The 20,335-nt window shown below is 34.4% G+C and overlaps 1 protein-coding gene and 3 long non-coding RNA genes across 5 annotated transcripts; 3 read left to right on the top strand and 1 right to left on the bottom strand.

Annotated features, from left to right (window-relative positions):
* The first annotated feature begins 6,240 nt into the window (after nt 1-6,240).
* Nucleotides 6,241-6,778, top strand: LOC149960428 (uncharacterized). Its single transcript, XR_016476861.1, has 3 exons — nt 6,241-6,460; nt 6,531-6,600; nt 6,675-6,778. It is a non-coding gene; the product is annotated as an uncharacterized LOC149960428 (long non-coding RNA).
* Nucleotides 6,779-7,178: 400 nt separating this feature from the next.
* Nucleotides 7,179-7,720, top strand: LOC149960427 (uncharacterized). Of its 2 annotated transcripts, none has more exons than XR_016476817.1 (3): nt 7,179-7,276; nt 7,341-7,571; nt 7,652-7,720. It is a non-coding gene; the product is annotated as an uncharacterized LOC149960427 (long non-coding RNA). The 2 variants fall into 2 exon arrangements; XR_016476818.1 differs by having other exon boundaries at nt 7,179-7,281; nt 7,417-7,571.
* A 3,375-nt stretch (nt 7,721-11,095) lies between these two features.
* On the bottom strand, nt 11,096-12,293 carry LOC149960426 (uncharacterized). The gene is made up of 2 exons (XR_016475663.1): nt 12,162-12,293; nt 11,096-11,438 (listed from the first exon to the last, which is right to left on the bottom strand). It is a non-coding gene; the product is annotated as an uncharacterized LOC149960426 (long non-coding RNA).
* Nucleotides 12,294-16,329: 4,036 nt separating this feature from the next.
* Nucleotides 16,330-19,593, top strand: LOC149960425 (trypsin-1-like). The gene is made up of 6 exons (XM_090174326.1): nt 16,330-16,424; nt 17,541-17,698; nt 18,302-18,405; nt 18,744-18,822; nt 18,965-19,154; nt 19,216-19,593. The coding sequence occupies exons 1-6, from the start codon at nt 16,340-16,342 to the stop codon at nt 19,512-19,514; spliced, it is 915 nt and encodes a 304-aa protein (XP_090030452.1). The 5' UTR covers nt 16,330-16,339; the 3' UTR covers nt 19,515-19,593.
* The last annotated feature ends 742 nt before the right edge of the window (nt 19,594-20,335 follow it).

Here is a 20,335-nt window from a genome sequence, read left to right as displayed (position 1 = left end):
TACTACGTAGGCTTGTGTATGCCTATTTCAATTACTACCGCGTAGTACTTTTTCCTGGGTGTTAAATCAACCTGCTTTTAATCCCAGATGTAAAGAAATGTATTACAGACAATTAGCCAATGATACGCTTCGCATTTTCTGACGTCATGGGTGCCGGGAAGTCTGGAAATTCGCCGAAAAACTCAATTTCCACCATTTTGACTTCTTTTTATAATAATTCAAAGACCACTTAACCGATTTTGATTAAATTTTCTGTACTTGCTATAAAATGTTTGCTCTTTCTAATGAACCATTAATTAGCCATAGCTAAAATTTCGTGCAACCAACACTTTAAGAGATTATTTCGAGTACATTAATTTGGTATTTTTCATGTGTCAAACGCTTCTTTTTCGTGCACTAATTGGATATTTTGCGTGCAGTAATTGGTTATTTTTCATGTAGTTAGGGATATTTGCCGTGCATTAATAAGTTACTGTCGTACATTAATTCATTATTTTGCGTGAGCTTATTGGTTATTTTCCTTGTATTAAGCGATGTTTTCCTTGTATTTATAGGTTATTTGGCGTAAATTATGTTGTTAGTTTTCGTGTATTAAGCGGATATTTGTCATACAATAAGAGGTTATTTTTCGAGCAATAAGCACTTATTTTGCGTGCACGAAGAGATTATTTCGAACATATTAATCTATCATTATTATTTATGGCGCACTGTTTTCCGAAGGATTGTTTGACTTTCAAACTCTGAAAAGGTGTCCATTTCAAGATTTCAAAAGCGATTGATAAATATATTTTTGAAAGATTCTTTTCTGAGGTCTATTCATTAATTTCATGAAATTAACTATAAGTATATCTTAAATGGTAATATACAATTTCGTGGTGTATGTCCTTCACATACATTTGGTAAGATAATTGGGCAGAATTATAAAGAATGGAGGTCTATCGAAGAAATACTGCATTGAAGAGGTAAAAAAATGTCTTTGCCATATGTTTTTGATATTCATTAAACTAAGTATTCTAGTCCTAAAGAGAATGAAAGTTAAGATAGGAACTATTGAAAACATTATTTATCAATATAACACATAATCAATCAATGTATTGCATCCCAAAAACTTTATTATATATAGTATTAGGCGAAAACTTATCGTGTAATGTGTACCTTTTCATCACATCATTAAAAAATAACCAATAACCCTTATTCTAATCAAATATTGTAACCCATAATCAACTCTCATTTAAGCCTTTTTCAAGTCCCCAAAATTTAGTCTCCCAATATGAGACTAAAGTGTAATCTCAAATAAACCTTATTCTAATCTAATATTGTAACCCATTATCTACTCTCATTTAAGCCTTTTTCAAGTCCCCAAAATTGAGTCTCCCAATATGAGACTAAAGTGTAATCTTAAATAACCCTTTTTCTAATCTAATATTGTAACCCATTATCTACTCTCATTTAAGCCTTTTTCAAGTCCCCAAAATTTAGTCTCCCAATATGAGACTAAAGTGTAATCTTAAATAACCCTTATTCTAATCTAATATTGTAACCCATTATCTACTCTCATTTAAGCCTTTTTCAAGTCCCCAAAATTTAGTCTCCCAATATGAGACTAAAGTGTAATCTTAAATAACCCTTATTCTAATCTAATATTGTAACCCATTATCTACTCTCATTTAAGCCTTTTTCAAGTCCCCAAAATTGAGTCTCCCAATATGAGACTAAAGTGTAATCTTAAATAACCCTTTTTCTAATCTAATATTGTAACCCATTATGTACTCTCATTTAAGCCTTTTTCAAGTCCCCAAAATTTAGTCTCCCAATATGAGACTAAAGTGTAATCTTAAATAACCCTTATTCTAATCTAATATTGTAACCCATTATCTACTCTCATTTAAACCTTTTTCAAGTCCCCAAAATTGAGTCTCCCAATATGAGACTAAAGTGTAATCTTAAATAACCCTTTTTCTAATCTAATATTGTAACCCATTATCTACTCTCATTTAAGCCTTTTTCAAGTCCCCAAAAATTAGTCTCCCAATATGAGACTAAACGAAGTCTTAAATAACCCTTATTCTAATCTAATATTGTAACCTCTAAGCAACTCTCAATTAAGTCTCTTTCAAGTCCTTAAAAATGGGTCTCCCCATATGAGACTAAAGTGAAGTCTTAAATAACTCTTATTCTAATCTAATATTGTAACCCACAATCAACTCTCAATTAAGCTTCTCTCAAGTCTCCAGAATTGGGTCTTCCAAAATGAGTCTATAATGAGTTTCATCTAAATATATATTAATAAAACTCTTTTAGTGAGACTAAAATAGATTTTATTTAGGACCCAAAATTCGGGTCTCAGTTTTTTATGCTTATATAATACTTAAAAATCCTTGATCCTTCATTGAGACTAATTAGCGACTAAAGTAAGACTCACATTTACAGAATTTTTCGTCCAATTATTTCTGTTTGCAGTTGGTTCTGCTTCCTGCCATCCACGAGCGCTCGCTTAGGACGGACATTCTACGGATCGACAATGGACACCCGTCAGACCGTATAGATCACACCTATCCTAAAGAACTTCAATTACCATTTTGTCTGCTTACATGTTTCTTCCCCCTTGAGGTTTCTGAATTATATTAAGTGATATTTTTCAAAAACGAACACTAAATTAAACCGCATAATTTATTTCAATTTAGGAAAAAAATAGCCAAAATATGGGAAACAATTCCGATACAAAGAAAACTGAGCAAATAAAATATTAAATAGTAATTAAAATTAAATAATGAAGTCTTAAGTCAAACCGTAGCAGCAGCCATTGAAAAACTGGTTGGCGCTGAAACTGCTTCTGAAACTATAACTTTCATAAAAACCTTCGACAAATTTTTCGACTTGGTAAATACTAGATCCCTTTTTGAAGGGAAACGAAATCTTGAACCCATTTTCCACTCCTTTAGACAACCGATTACAATGGTTGGAAGAAGATTTTTTAGGGTATCTGCGAGAATGGAAAGAAGAAGTTGAGAAGGAAGTTTTACCACTGGAAGGTGCAGTGAAGTCGTGAAAACGTACATGGGATTCATATTACAGGTTTTTATTCTGATATAGAATTAGTCATAACAGTAATAGTAAATATCTATTTTTTTAAATAGTACACTGTTGTGGCAGCAGTCAGGTTTCGTTTAACAAAGGGGGGCAAATTTGTACTCACATATAATTTAATCAAGACCCCCTAGAGCGACATTTTGTAAAACATCGTAGATCAACTGGCTGCAACGAAAATACTGATTTACTAAATTACGGATTCAGTGAAAGAAAATTTAAAATAATGCGCACTTTAATAAGTTAAAGTAAAAGAGGCAATACTGTAAATAAAAATTAAAATGACTAAAATTTAATGGCACATTTATACATTCTTATAATAAAATGACTAGATTTTATATAAAACATGTGTACTACATTTTTATCATAGACCAACAAAAGATCATGTTCTTTCTTTGCAAGTGCACATGGTTGTCTTTTAGGGTTCTTCTTAATATTTTTTTCATGCTCATCAACTTTCTTTGCTATTCGTTAAGTTTAATTTTAAAGTACTTTTCTAAGGCTTTGCCACGACAGTTAATGTAAGTATCAAACACTACAACGAAAGCATTTTCTCGTACTGTGGTGTCGTTTTCTCCTCAGAGTGTGTTCCATTTATTTAACACGTCAGGTTTGTTAAACCTTAACAAAAAGTATTGTTTTTTTTTCATCCTGAAAAAGCGCACATGATGCTTCAAAATATGTGTTTGACAGCTGGTGAATGTATTTGAAAAATTTGAAACCAACGTTTATGAGCAAAATCAACCCACCTCTATTCAATAACCCTGACCATTTAGCAAAAGTTCTTGAATCCCATATAGCCTGTTCATATGATATTCTGCACAGTTCTTAAATAAAAGTGATGTCACGCTTTCATCGCACCTTTGCGAAATATTTTTGAAAATATATCCACCAATATGGTGTATGACAGAGTCGTCCTTATCACAGATTTCTTTTCTTGTAAACGAAATGGGAATTAGATAGAATGGGACCAAAGCCTTTCACAATCCAAATATGTGAGGAAATTTTCCCACAAATTTTTAATAGTATTGTTTGAGATTTATTGTATTAATTGCGCTTTGTTAAATTGATCTTTGGGTAAAATGGTTTTTACCTACGAAATTAATTTTTATATGTGTGGACCTCCATGATCTTTTCATAGAAAAATCGGGGTCATTTAAAAGTCACACATTCGATTATTTACGTAACACAAATTATGGGGATATTCTTGAAAGATTTATCATTTGTGATTTAAAAATATTTGTTTTAATGTGGGGACTTTTAGAATCTTCATAATGTATATGTGGGGACATGTTAACACATCTTTATGCTTATATAGTTAATATTTAAAACCATATTATTAAAAAGTTTATTTAATTAGATTTTATTTGAAATTTATGTGATTTCCCGGTGAACCAAGGTTTTATTGTAAAAACACCTAGCTTTTAGCTCAGAATTTTTTATATAGTTATTACAATTAACTTTGAGATTAAAAAAGTAAAAAAACAAATGAAGCTAAACGATTGTGGTCATTTTCATTTCAATATATTTCTTGACATGAAGAGTTATGTCAGTTTCGCCTCGCGGCAAGAGGAGCCGGGTTCGATGCCAGCTAGTGACACTGGGTGAAAATCCGGAACCACTCCTTCTGCGTAGTTTGTAAGTTATCTCCCCACTGGTTAAAGGGGTTTTCCCCCGAGATCTTCCCTTCCCTTAAAAACTTGCTAAAGTTAACGGTAATAGTAAGTGTAGGGAGCTGACGGTTGGCTCGCGTGGCAAGAAGGGCTTGCCACCACCCTCCTACGCATTGTAAACCGGCCACCTGTTAATTGATCACTCACCAGCAACATTGCTTATGCGGTCGAAGGTGGTGCATTGGGAATTAGCTCTATTTAAAAAAAACTGTCATTAACTAGTATACCGTTCTGACACACTTTTGGGTCTTATGCTACTTTTGGGAACGGTGATATGTGGTTTCATGGTCATATATGAAGCAATTAAACGGTAATCTCTTCTTGGAGCTTCAGAAAAATACTCAAAACTCAATAAAAAATATGTGATAAATAAGAATAATAAGTAGAGCGTTAATTTAGCTACAAATTTAAAAATGTAACAAGGCTTTAGAGTTGAGATTTTAATTTCTTGTTACACTAAAGCGACATAAGTTTTTTCGAATTAAACGACAAAACTGGTAAAAAAGACCGTATATTTAATAAAAATAAATCGCAGTACTTCGGCAAAATATGCCTTCAAGGCGGTACAACATTTGAAAGAAGACTAAGATTTGAAAAATTAAAAGCACGCGCGGTGGAATGCCTAATGAACGCGAGCCGTAAAAAGAGAGCTAGAAATAACTACACAGAAAAACTAAAGGGGGAAAAATATTACAGAAATAGAAAATTTAACGGAACGAAAGCTTTTCGTTCAGTCCGGCTGGGAATTCCGTTCCGAATTTGAAAATCAGTCGGTTTTCTTCAGTAACTCTAAAAGGTCGGTCACCGTTAAGAACCTTGAGAACGCGGATAGAAACGGCAGATATGGTGTGGACGTCGTTGAAGTGTCTAGTTACATGATTTTTGTCACGGTTGCTTCAAATCTTAGTCTTCTTTCAAATCTTGTACCGCCTTGAAGGCATATTTTGCCGAAGTACTGCGATTTATTTTTATTAAATATACGGTCTTTTTTACCAGTTTTGTCGTTTAATTCTTATATATTGACCGTTGGTGGCCTCCTACTTTTGATAAGTTTTTTCGCTTTTTTTAACTAGGAAATATGATTAAAGGGGAACGGCCAAGCTTTTCCAAATATTGCCTTATTTCCGTATCAAAAGATCAACAAGACGTTCAATATACTAACACGTACCTTTTTTGGTATTGAAAAAAATAGCTTAAATTGGCCCAAAAAGTTGAAACGCAAAATAACCCCGAGGTTTGAATTTTCGCCGCCATCTTATGGGCTGCCGCCAGCGCCCCTAACCCCGTATGAGCGATTTGCGAACTAGCGTAACTATTGAAATCGCTCAATTTAGGCTTAGGTCTTTCATAACTGGAAAGCGTCGCGCGTGCAAATTAAAAAAAATCTTTCGGATCTACAGCAGCTGTTTTTTTATCAATTATAATCAGAGAGTGTAAAGTCGCTTCGCTACAGAGAGGCGCCTCTTCCTATCTCCGTAATGTTAAAATTTCGTGGTACGTTTTTTCCCCATGAGAGCGTTGAAGAAGCAGACGACGGTGTTTGCAATTCACGGACACACGATGGCACTGTAAAATTGCTTATCAAAGAAAAATAAATTTTGCTCTCAGTAGGTTAAAGTTGAATTCAGCTCAGTCAGCTGTGATGTTGAATTATTTTAACTATTTAAGTAAAACAGTTGATTTCGTAAGAAATATAAAAAGTAAGTACAAGAAAATCCCTCCCTATTTCATTTCAATATTAACAATTATACTTATTTAATATATCAAAAGAAATTCGTGGAATCTAAAGTGGAATATTGTATGGGCTGGCCAAATCTTAATTAAATATACCAAAACCATGGTAAAACATTGGTGTTTTGAATAGCAGCGGTGAATTAAATATTCTGAAATATAATTAAGAACATTTTCTTTTAGAAGGTTTGGACTTTTAATGGCTTTGAAAATTTCTAAATCTTCGTCAGTGAATTGTCCTTTACCTTGCAAAACCCAATGGTTATCATAATTGGACAAATCTTCATCATGGTCCAGAAGCTGGTACTTTAAACGAGTCTGTTTAAAATAAAGTCATCCAAATTGTCAATTCAATATGAATCTGATGGTTTTAAGAGGCTATTGACTGATGCAGCTCTGTATGCTGCCTGGTATTGTTGAGGATTTGGATGATCTCAAATAGCCTTTTAGGTTTACATAGAGCCGTGTAGCGGCCAAAGGGAGAAGCTCATAAATTACTGGATTTTCGTCTGCTAAGCAGACTATTTTCCTTGATAAGAGACCAAAGCGTCTGCTTAGCAGATGAAAATCCAGTAGTTTTTAAGCTTCTCGCTATGGCTGCTACGTGGCTCTATGTAAACCTAAAAGGCTAATTGTCTCCTTATTGGCGAATGGAACCAAAGCAGTTTTCTAAAAATCTTGACTAATTCTTCCAGTTACTAAGAACTTAAAACCAAAATTATCCTTTATATCATTCCATAGGAGTAGCAAAGACTGAATTGATAGTTTCCACCCTTCAATACAAGGTAAGGTTTTATACCTACAGTTCTGAAGCTACCATGGATTAAACGTTTCCAATTTTTCTTTCAGCATTGGTATGTGGATGGATTGATCAGTCATTGCTCTCTTACAGTGTGTTTCATTGTTTAATGTCCTGCTATTGCAGCAATCAAAAAGGCCGTTCATGTGTAAGAGGAACTCTGCTGTGTATGTGCTTTCAATTGTTAACTCTCCTAATCCCAGTGAACAGGCCATTTGAATTAGAAACACTTTGACTGCAAATTTGGGCAGCTAAACTGACTTTCATGTTAGAAAATGCTGGTAACTTGATATGTTTACGTTTCAGCTTGTGTGCTTTGAAACTTACCAATTTCTTGGTCTATTTTGAAAAAATGTTCTAGGACTGCCCAAGAAACTAGATTGCCTTCCACTATTATGGGATACCGTTTGAAAATGTTCCTCACACTTTTCATGAGATGTGGAGGATCAATTTCAATGAATGGCTTTTTGGCTTTTCGACTGATATCCCCATACTTTTGAACAAATTTTGATTGCCGGTTCCTTGGTCACAGACTACAGCTTTGACAATAAGGCCAATACGTTCAAAGTCTGTTCGGGACAAGCATCTTTTGTGAGGAAGTAACCAATTGGTGGTTTGAATTTCAGTTTTATGTCATTCACTATGAACACTAGGGCCTGATTTGCGTACTATTTTGACCTTCCATATGGACCGAAGTCTACGAAACCTTCAATGTTATCGTTTTCATTATTGTCAAAATGTTTAGTTGAATGGCTATAATTATGTTCAGTACAAATATATTTAAATGGAATAGAATTCAATAGATAGTTCTGGTTTTAAATTCATAGGAATTGACTTTATCCACTGTAAAAAAAATTTCATTTAAAGCTAGTGTTCATCATTGTGAATATTTTATATAAATTATCATTTTCTTCGTTGAATCGATTTTTGAGGGCATAATTTGGCATTTGTAGTGCTGCGTTTACCTTACACCAGATTGTAGTTGTAACATGATCTTCAGGTGCATTTTCATTTGCTACTATTTGAATTAATTATAAATGAACATAAGGCAGTAAGAGACCATGGCGGGATATGTTTTTGCCTTCAGTTTACCTAGGGAAAACCGTGGTTTCATTGGAATTTTCCAAAAAAAAAATAGTGTAAGCCTGTTTTTGGTTTTGATATTCATAAAACAATCGTCAGTGAAATGAAGACCGCAAAATACGTGGTTAAAGTGTAAGTAATCTGTAGTTTTATTTTGGAGCTTTTCACTGTTTATATTTAGCAGTTACAATGCAGAACTATTAAGTTTTAAGAAATGTTAATGTATTAGGATAGGCTTATTAAATTAAAACGCGTATTCACCGGTCTTTATCCCTTGGAAACTTGAAAAAAAAAAGACAGACGCGTGGTTACCTTTTTATTCGATTTACAATTTTTAGCCGAACAAGACATTTCAAAATAAATTAAACTCGCAAAAATACCAAAAACACTCTTCCTTTTTTGCGTCTTCTCAAACTCTAATCTAGCGCGCGCCGGAGATACTACTAGCGCCATCAAACGCCCGGGAATTGTGGACATTCTCGGCGAATAAAATCGTACCACGGATTTTTTAAAGAGAGGCGCCTCTCTGTAGCGAAGCGACTTTACACTCTCTGTTATAATGGAGCCGGGAGTGTCTCACTGGTTTCTCACCAGGTGTCGTGGCGGATTTCTCGAAGTTTCTTTATTTTATTAAAAATTAACCACTTAATATTTTTTGGTGCGGTTTTCGCCATAAATTTTCGTTTTTAATGGGCTATATAGCTATCTAACTGGTTAAAGCTTGACCGTTCCCTTTAAGTTGACTTACACTATTAGATAATTAAAGCAAATTATACATTTACCAGATTTTAATTATCCAATGTTCTATTCGCTCTGGAAATGATGGCGCCGATGAATCGACGTGCTGTCTTATTCTGATATGATTGCAAAATGAACGTAACTTGCTACCGCCTTAGGTGAACCGCGCTTCACGTTTTATTTATCAACCCCGGGTAGCAGTTTTTACGTTATATTTGTAATTTTTTAAATCTCTGTGTTTGATTGTGTTTACAGGCGTTTAGCTGGTATATTCCCATTCGACCGAAATCCCATTCGACCGAAATCCCATTCGACCGAATCCCATTCGACCGAAAGAATTTTAAAATGTAGCCCAATTGGCGGGGTGATTTGGTATTTTATTTATAAGGTATGTACTATCGAAGATCCATGTTTAGGTTAGGTTAGGTTAGGTTAGGTTAGGTTAGAGTTGGTTAAGTTTACTATTTCAGTTTTGGTTCAGTTACTTTTCTTGACTAGGTGAAGATAAAAATATAATTCATGCTCATTCCATTTTATTTTCAGTAACTAAATTGAAAACCTAGCAAAAGCCAATTTATATAGCAGCGTTCGGTCGAATGGGACACATAAAAGCGTTCGGTCGAATGGGACACATAAAAGCGTTCGGTCGAATGGGACACCTCAAAAACCGCCTTCGGTCGAATGGGATTTCGGTCGAATGGGACTAAAGCGTTTAGCTGGCGTTTATCTTAATCTAATTTGAAGTAATGATTTTCTGTTTTAGAAACTTTGTAACCCCTAATCAATTAGTGTTTGTTATACTTTTTTTTAACCTGTTTGTATAAAATTGAAATATATTCTTTTCTTGACTAGGTGAAGATAAAAATATAATTCATGCTCATTCCATTTTATTTTCAGTAACTAAATTGAAAACATAGCAAAAGCCAATTTATATAGCAGCGTTCGGTCGAATGGGACACATAAAAGCGTTCGGTCGAATGGGACACATAAAAGCGTTCGGTCGAATGGGACACATAAAAGCGTTCGGTCGAATGGGACACCTCAAAAACCGCCTTCGGTCGAATGGGATTTCGGTCGAATGGGACTAAAGCGTTTAGCTGGCGTTTATCTTAATCTAATTTGAAGTAATGATTTTCTGTTTTAGAAACTTTGTAACCCCTAATCAATTAGTGTTTGTTATACTTTTTTTTAACCTGTTTGTATAAAATTGAAATATATTCTATAAATACAGGGCCAATAAGTCGCAGGATGACTTCGACCCTTGACCTTGGCTATATCGAATGGGAAGTTATAATAAAATTTCTTATTCTGATTCTGATGTGTAGTTACAGGGTGGCCACAGTGTTTTCACAATCAAATTCCCTGACTTTTCCAGGTTTTCCTTGACCATCTGCGGAGATTTCCCTGACTTATTTTGTGTCAAGATTTTGTCATTTTTAACCTATATTTTAATAAAGGTTTTCTATTGGCAACCGAAATTAATATCCTGGACATTTCCCTGATTTTAAGACTAATGTTTACCTGATTTTTATACGCATATTCAAATTCTCTGACCTTTCCAAGAATTCCAGGTTTTCCAGGTACCATGGCAACACTGACAATTGTGAGTTGTTACACGTGTAGTTAGGTGCTTTTAGGTATAATAGCTATCCATTTTAAAATTCAACACAAACAATTTTAACGTAAAATCTAGGTTTTAAACATGATCATAAATATTTTTGATGTTGAAAATCTAAACGTTGTTTTTCCTGTGCATTTATCATTTATCGCCATCAAAACAAGGAAATTGTTCTATATGTGCTGTACCAACAACATCAGCTGTTACGCTATGGAAATTACATAATTTTTCTTGTGGGTTTTTTAACACCTTTCCTATTCCCCTTCCATGCTGGTAGCTTTGTCGAATATAACCTTTTTCTAAACGAATTGAGGAATATTTAATAATATGTGCGGCAGGTTATCGTGCAAAACAAAAAAAGAAAACTTAGTAGAGAAAAAATATTTATTTTAAATCTTTGGAAGCATGGCTATTATACAATTATTTAAAAAAATAATAAATGATTTATCGAATCATTTCAGATAAAGGTGGCACTGGTTAGTAAGTGTAACTTTGAACGAATCTTTTAACAGTCCTCCCAGGCGAAACAGCCGCATTTGCATCCTTTTGGTTCACTGCCGCACTTGGACAAGTCACCGTTGATGGAAGCGCGAGCGCGGCAAGTGTTCCAGACGCCGCAGTGGAAGGTGCAGCTGATACTGATTTGAGCTTCACTCTCGTCAACCATGGTGCCGACGATCATGACAACCAAAGCCAAAAATAAAGCTCCCTAAAATACAAATGTCAAAACGCCACCGTCGTTGTTACTTATTGATACCAGATGTTTGATTAAAACTTAATAACGGGGAAAACTCGCGTTAGTTAGAAGGCTTAATTCTGAAAAATAGATCTACTTACAGCAGTGGTGTAGTCCTAAAAAAAAACCGGGGTGCTACCTGGGCACGGCCAACTTCGATTTCGCACGTAATCGAAGTTGGCTGAACCGGACCCTATAAATGTACGTCCAACTTCGATTTTTAGCGTGATAGAAGCTGGCCGTACCTAGGTTACGATTTGAAATTGTTATGGTACTTTCCTGCGGGCAAAATTTATAATAAATTCACACACCCTTTATTCTATTTCGTAAATACGTTTTCTCGAATATATTCGGGAAAACTTATTTACGAAATAGAAGCAAGGCGTGCACTGGCAAGTTGAAAAAAGAGGCCGGGCGCGCCCTTGAAAAATGGAAAAACCAAGGCGGGGCGGCGCCCTGCCTTTGAAAAAGGCACCGGGGCGACGCCCTGGCCCACCCTGGCTGGACTACACCACTGACTTACAGGATATTGAATAACCAAAAATATGTTTATAATACGATATTATTTAATACACGAAAGACCAGCGATCAAGATTATTAAAGAAATAAATGTTTGATTCTACATTCGTAACCCTACCCTTAAATATACAGAAAACAATTCCAAACTAGCAAAATATTTAAATACAAATAATTTACCTTCATTGTGGTATGTGTGTTGCAGTTCAAAAAGTAAGAACTGAATTCTTAGTACCAAATCATTGCTTTATATATATTTAGGCTGTCATTGAAATCGATAAGGAAAAGAAATAGCAGCTCTGCTCAATGATTATAACATATGCCTCACGGTCGATAAGACCACATGTCACTTTCCTGTAAACCCACAGATGTAATATTTTTCACGAATATTACGCGATTATTACATCAAAGACCATTGTTATCATATTTACAAGTTAGTTGGGAAACTCGTTATTGACTAAAAGCTTACACAAAAAGGGACTCAAGTAAACTAAGTACTATATTTGCAGTAATGTTTTATTTTATATTTTCCTATAAAACATGAATTACTCCGTCCAGTTTTTTTATGGACATAGTTTGGTATTGTTCAAAAGAACAGCAGAACAAAGCGCGTATGTTTCAAAGAGTATTTAATATACAGGGTGTTAACTGATAATAATAATAATAATAATAATCAGCTAGGCTAATACCAAGGCACCACCTTAGGCCCAAGTCATCTAGCGACTTATAATGCCTTTAAACATGTGGCCGGGTTACAATGCGTAGGAGGGTGGTGGCAAGCCCTTCATGCCACGTGAGCCAACAGCTCCCTACACTAACTATTACCGCTAACCTCGACAAGTTTTAAAACGATACAGAGCCAATTACTCAAAATGTGTTTTATGTAAGAATTTAATATTTGCAGTTTACATAGAGGGTGCAGGGGGACAAATGTCAATGAAAATTTCAATGACCTTGAACCAGGTCTTCAAGGTCATTCAAATTTTACCTCGAGAACCATTTGGATTAGAAGAATTGTTCCAATTAGAAATGTGTTCTACGTTTAATTTTAAGTCTAAACAACTTTGACCCGATCTCATTTGACCAACGGGAAGCCGATAAATGTTAGACCAAAAACTATAAGGTCGTGTGTGGTATTGTAATCATGTCACGACATTTAAGGGCTTATAAATCGAAAACTATCAGATCTAAGGTCATTCAATTTATTTCAATTACTAGTTAGTTTCTTTTGTGTTTAAAACAATTAAACAAAAAAGTTAATAAAAATACTTGGTACGTCTTAAAGCAATTAATTAACGTTTATTTTGGAGTTTTATTGGTTTATTTACCTCGGGTAAAAGGTAATTTGACTTAAAAACCATAAATTTTGAATGCTCTTGAACTAATCTTTCAAGGTCATCATAAGTTAGAAATTTCGAACTCCGCCACTCAGACTATTTTGATCCAATAGATCTGGTAGTTTTCGATTTATAAGCCCTTAAATGTCGTGTCTTGATTAGAATACCACACACGACCTTATGGGTTTGGTCTAACATTTATCGGCTTCCCATTGGTCGAATTAGATCGGGTCAAAGCTGTTTAGACTTATAATTATACGTAGAACACATTTCTATTTGGAACTATTCTTCTAATCCTAACGGTTCTTGAGATAAAATTTGAATGACCTTGAACACCTGGTTCAAGAACATTGAAATTTTCATTGCCATTTGTCCCCCTGCACCCTCTATGTAACCTGCAAATTTCAAATTCTTACATAAAACACATTTTGAGCAATTGGCTCTGTATCGTTTTTAAGTTAACACCCTGTATAAGTAATTTAAAATATTGGTTAAAACGGTAAGATTCGGTTATATATCTCTTAAGCCATTTGTTTATTCAAAGAAATTTAAAGATACAAAGGTCGATATTAATGCGAACAGTTCATATGTATTAGACAAATTATTGAACACTAATAAAAGTTTTGAAAAAAAATTTATAGTAAAGTTTTCCTTTAATTTCACATTATTAAATTAAGCAGACTTTTAGATGAAATCAAAGGTGCCAGTCATATGTTGGATTTTAATTTGCAATATTTTTATGAGAAAATGATGACGTGAACGGTTGGAAAAATGCAAGTAGAAAATTATCCTTTTTAAACCTTAAACCAACGGTTCTAAGTAAATGGCCAACAATTGGAACTTTGGCCTACTCTTTAATACAAATATAAGGTACGACTGTAATTCTAAATCCCTCGCGTGCAGATAAGTGCTGGTGAAAATATGTGACGGATATGTTTATTGGACTAATAAAGGAGCCTTTTTTGCACGTGCCGAAAAATAACCTGCTAATAATCTGATTTTGGGTGGTCTATATGTTTCGTACTATAAATATTTAATACACAAAGATATAAAATTCATTTAAATTCGGTAAAATCATGAATGGCCTTAGATCAATATAGTTATATCCCCCCGTTTTAACATAGATAGAAAACAACAGATTATCAAAACCCCTTCTAATCGGGAAAAACCAATGTTTTTTTAAGCTTGGAAAGCTCCATCGATAACTGCTAAAGCGCTGGTTTCTTGCAAGACTATTTTAGTTATTTCTTATAAGAGTTTTTTTTTTAGCTTTCTCATATTAACTTGTTTCGCGCGAAACCGTAGGCACAACCATCAATGCGCCTTATTCTCGAACACTTAGCAGTCAATTGGTATTTTGAAAAATTGCACCCACGCTACTCGTTCCGGCTTGTACTAGAATTCTTGTCCGTTTTTATATAAAAAAGGGAAGGTTTAGTCAGATATATTAATAAGAAGAACTTTAATATCTGTGATATTTAAAAAAATCTATTGCATACGATATTTCAATGTTCCCTTTATAAAATTGCTATATTTTGATAAAATACTCAAATTACGTTGGTCATCTAAGTTCTATTAAAATGCCATATAGAAAATACCAGAAGCTACGTGCACAGAAAATATGTTACCAACTTTAAAACAACCATAATATCCTGGTTTAAGCATAGTAGCTTCTTAATTTTGCGCGAAAGAATGTCAATCTTATCTCTTTCCATAAACTCCCATATCTTTCGGTTTCTTTCTGGAGAAAAATACTTAAATATAAATCTCAAAAGAAACTAACTAACGCAAATGTGTGTGATTATGTAAATTTAATATCCCGAAATATCAATAATAAACGGATAATAAATTTATTCCTCAAAGTGTCATCGCTTATACAATACACATGTACGTAATAGAGATATAAAGACCCTAAACCGTAACGCTCCTCTTAAAGTTATTACTACGAATAAAAGTCGGATTATAGAGATAAGCTGCAATTATCTATCATAAAAGATAACAACAGATAATCTAAGGAATGAAAATATCTTCAATAGATCGCGTACAAAAATATTAAGAATAATTAGTTAAAATTTCAGATTAAGTTTAATATTTTAACGCGCTTATTAAAATCATTAAATTATAGCATATGCTACATACACTTTATTATTTAGATAATATTAAAATAAAAATAATAATAATAATCAGCTAGGCTATTATCCAAGGCACCATCCTAGGCCCAAGTCTTCTAGCAACTTTTAATGCCATTATCTAATTTTATTTATTAAAGGTATAGTTAATTTAATCGCTGTACTCTGACATATCAATTCTAGGACGAAAACGTAAAATATAATATTAAAGAGCTTATTTTAACTAATTTTAATGCATAAAAACATAGATAAACTAATCCATTAATTATCATATTCCCATTCTAAAAGTCAAAATAGTAAAATAGCAATATTTAAGGGCTAATTTCAAGATACTTAATGACTTCATTTTTAAATCGTGTAATTAAAACTTATTTTAAAAACATTTAAATTAACAGCGAGCTTTCGAAACGTAATTCTTCAACAGTCTACATGTAGCCTGAAGAAGAAGTAAAATGCTTTTAATATATAATTGCTTTTTCTCTATTTAAGAAAATTAGTGGCTAGCTTTAAAGTTGAATACAAATTTCTATTCAACCTTTTGAAATGTAAGAACTTAAATTAGAAAGAGATTCTGTCCGGTTTTCGTTTATATCATAATACACCTTTATTGTTTAATAAATGCACTTTAGTTTTATAAGACAATATCCATTGAATTTTCTAAATTAACCATTAATTCGTTACTAATCGTAGCGTAATCTTCCTAAAGTATAGTTGCTAAAGTCCTGGTCTCAAATATTTATGGTTATACGTTTTAAATTTATGGCTTGCAAAAAGATTATCTTCTGGTGAAGGTCTTCTTTTACGCCACCTGGATCAAATAAGACGTATCTTTGTCGAACCATAATCCCCCAGCAATAAAACGGGAAAAAACTATATAAGAAAAAATTTAAACATGAAATCTTCACAAGGCGTTCAACCCAGCGTAATCATGAAGGGTATAGCAGCAATTCTCGCAATTTGCATCGTCAGTTCTTCGGGTAAGATTGTATTTTCATTTACTTATTTGTTTCTGCCATGGTTAAATTATTACTTTATGTTAAAAACCCTGCTACGCCCGTCTAATTTTTACTGGTTTTTAAAAGCTGTAAATTGGCTTGAGGATGGTGAAATTCGAAGAAAAAAAAACGTTTTACCGCTAATAAATAGCGTGATTCGGGTAGTAAATAATATAATGAAAACGAAGTACTTGGGGAAAAGCAACTTTAGAAAACTGTAAAAGAACTCGCAATGTCAACACGCCAGGCATAATTCCCTTATTTTCAACCAGTACCTTAGGATGGGATCCCACCCAGGTTCCTCTTTCTGTGTACCACTCCGCCGCCACAACAACAATACTCGCAACTAAATAAGTTCTAGGAATCGAATTTTTATGAGATACTTATAATAATAATAATCAACTAGTCTAATACCCAAGGAACCACCTCAGGCCTTAGTCATCTATAGCCTTTAATTTAGGTGGCCGGGTTACGATGCGTAGGAGGGTGGCGGCAAGCCCTCCATGCTACACGAGCCAACAGGTCCCTACACTAACTATTAAAGTTAACCTCCCTAAGTTTTTATGGAAGGGGAAATTGAAGAACTCGGGGGGAAACCCCTTTAACCAGGGGAGAGGGAACTTGCAATGTCAACGCGGAAGGAGTAGTTCCAAGTTTTCACCCAGTGCCTCAAGCTGGGATCGAACCCGGCTTCTCTTGCTGCGAGGCAAAAGTGCTAATCACTCCGCCACCCCACATTCCTCACAGGATCACAGGCATATTCAACCTTTTAAAGCGAATGTAGAGTATAGGCGGTGTTCAGGCACAAGTTTTTAAAGAAAGTTGTTTAAATCTGCCTTAAACGAAAGGTCCTTTACATTTATATTGGAAATTTGCCATTTTTAACTATTTTTAACTATTTATCTATTTTTAACTATTAGCGGAAATTTATCATTTTAACTATTTTTAACTATTAGCGGAAATTTGCCATTTTTAACTATTTTTAACTATTAGCGGAAATTGGCCATTTTTAACTATTTTTAACTATTTAACTATTAGCGGAAATTTGCCATTTTTAACTAAAGCTTCGGCTGGCATGTAAATTGAATTTTTCTGTAGCTGTCCCGTGGATGCCAATTCCCGAGGTATGGCGAGAAGTAAACGAATTCGAGGAAAGGGTAGTCCAGAGCGCTAGTTGTGGAGCGAGTAAAACCTTTTACGACGGAGATAAGATTGTCGGAGGACGAAATGCCATACAAGGAGAGTTCCCATGGCAGGTACGTTTTAAAACAGTTTGATTAGGTGTTCCTCTAGAATGTCTTGGATCATTTTGTATCTATTAAAAATGACCTGAAGTTTTGGATTCTTGGGTCAGATTTTGTTTTTGAAGTGGAATTAATGGTATTAGTAAAATAAGATACTTAAGGGGGAAGACTACAGTGGCCATTGTTTACTTTCGCGCTATTTCAAGCTGCACTCTTTTAATTTTGTATTTTAACTTATAAAATTAATAATTATGACAATTTTAAATTTAAAAGTAACTAAGTTATTACGTTTTAATTCGGACCCCAGAGCTAAGCAAGTTGGGCAAGCGCCCAAACTACCCTTTAGTTAGGACCTTATATCTCGTTAACTTTTAATATTATAATAATCAAAAGTATTTTAAGCGCTAGAGAAAGGTTCAGCCTAATAAGAAAAATATAATTCAATTATATAATTGTTAAAACAAAAAAGTTCAGCTTGAACGAAAAAGAGGCTTTTACTGTATTCTTCGAGATATGACACGAATTATAAACCTCACTGTTACAGATGCTTGGTAAAATCAGCTTGCTATAAAGGTCAAACCACGTAAACAACAAAAGCTATTTTGTTTATTTCAGGTGTCTTTGCAAAGGAAAAGCTGGACTGGATCCTACTCTCACATTTGCGGAGGTGCCGTCCTGGGTGGCCGCTACGTCTTGACCGCCGCTCACTGCGTCGATGGGTGATCAATTTAAATTTAAATAATAATTAATAAAAAATCTGCAATGCCTAATTTGAATGCCCATGCTTTTGATAAAGAGGGATATAAACTGGGTATAGCTCTGTGCTAAGAATAAAATATAATAAAATTATATTAAAATATTGGAATGAGAATTATAATTTATGTTTTTTTGAGGAAAGCTTAAAATTTAGGAAGAAAAAAATATTTCATCAGAAGGAATGATTATTAGCATTTTAAATTTGGAATGTTAAACGCGTGTTTAAAAGTTAAACCTACCGGTATTTTTCACGTTATAAAACTAGGTTCCCAATTAAAAGATTTTTTTTATCTTTATCTAGAGGAGCTGCCAGCAACTACCAAGTAGTCGTAGGTGCGCATAATTTGAAAAGCCCAAGCCCATTTCAAGTTGCCCACAAGGTATTTTAATAAAACACGTAGATTTAAGATTGCGGTTACACTTATAAATACATTTCTTATTTAAACCAATTTTAATTGTAAAAGCCATTCATCTACATAAGTAAACTATGGTTATAACCATCCATCTATTCGCTCTCTCTAGGTGTCCAAAATCATTGTTCACGAGCGTTACAACTCCGCCAACATCAACAACGATATTGCTGTCTTGGTCTTAGCCGCGAGCGTCAACACCGCTTCATCTGGCGGATACGTCAACTCTGCCTGCCTCCCAGCAGCCAAGTCCGAACCCTCTGGAACTGTCACCGCCACCGGTTGGGGTGCAACTAAAGAAGGTAAGACTAACTCGTCTTACAATTTACCAACAGATTTCTGATAATTGTTGGCCAAATTCAGGAGGTTCCGCCGCGTCATTCTTGCAAGCTGTGGACCTTCCAGTGGTCTCTGACGCCACGTGCCGTGCCGCTTACGGAGCCAGCCAAATCACCGACCACATGTTGTGTGCCGGAGTCAGCACCGGAGGAAAGGATTCCTGCCAAGGAGATTCCGGAGGACCCCTCGTTCAACGCGTGAACGGAAAGGGCATCTTGGTCGGAGTTGTCTCTTGGGGATACGGCTGTGCCCGCCCCAATTACCCGGGAGTGTACACTCAAGTATCTCACTTCGTGGACTGGATCGAGAAGAACACGCCATAAATTACCTTACTCTTTAAAACAAAAAGAAATAAACATGTAAATGTTTGTAAATACGGAATAAACTTAAATTAAGCAACTATTTTATTAGTTATTTTAAATTTGATTCGCATCGAAGCCAATTAATAATTGTGAAATCGTAAAAAATATTTGAGAGCTAATGGAAATTAACCGAACGTCTTTCGATAATCAGATATATGATTATTTTCCGTTTCCTTTCTAAACCTATTTCATTGACTTTAATAATAATAATAATAATAATAATAATCAGCTAGGCTAATACCCAAGGCACCACTTTGCTGGAAAGCCATTTGGACAAAGTCTTCCTTCCCAATTTCCTCACGGCTAAGGAAGACCAAGTAAATAAGAACCACCTAAGAACTAAATTGCAAAGCATTTTATTATTATTTAGTACGCATAATCGTGAAGTTTCATTTCGTCAAAATTGTGAAGGGTTTAGCTTTTTCGTCCCTTTTCGTTTTGGACTGTTCTACCTATTCACTCTAAGGAAGACTGCTTTCTTTGATCATCCCGTTACGAGTATGCAATGGCCGTTTCAACTAATAAACTAATAGTTGAAAACGAGATTGACCGAGAGTAAAAACACGAAGTCCAATTAAAATACCAATACTAGTAAATCAAGAAAGGAGGTCGGAAAATAAACAAGATAACAGAGCGGCGGTCAAATAAATCGTAAGGCAAATAAATCAAGAGCAGAAACAGCAAGAGTCTAAACGAAGCGATTAATTCGAGAAAATGCAAAATTTTATTGTTAAATGATGAAATACGACTTCAAATATCCTCCCTATTCTCCCCTCGCAATG

The sequence above is a fragment of the Leiobunum rupestre genome, chromosome 1 (genome assembly GCF_980474605.1).
Source record: "Leiobunum rupestre chromosome 1, qqLeiRupe1.1.hap1, whole genome shotgun sequence".
NCBI classification, from domain to species: Eukaryota; Metazoa; Arthropoda; class Arachnida; order Opiliones; family Sclerosomatidae; genus Leiobunum; species Leiobunum rupestre.
The sequence above is the reverse complement of the archived record's forward strand: the minus strand, read 5'-3'. Positions and strand labels throughout refer to the sequence as shown.

What these genes read in the sequence shown, in the direction of transcription:
- LOC149960425 (XM_090174326.1), top strand. Translation starts at nt 16,340, where the DNA reads ATGAAATCTTCACAAGGCGTTCAACCCAGCGTAATCATGAAGGGTATA. An exon ending in AAGGAGAGTTCCCATGGCAG is followed by an intron (nt 17,699 to 18,301) that starts GTACGTTTTAAA and finishes TGTTTATTTCAG; the next exon opens with GTGTCTTTGCAAAGGAAAAG. An exon ending in TTGGGGTGCAACTAAAGAAG is followed by an intron (nt 19,155 to 19,215) that starts GTAAGACTAACT and finishes GGCCAAATTCAG; the next exon opens with GAGGTTCCGCCGCGTCATTC.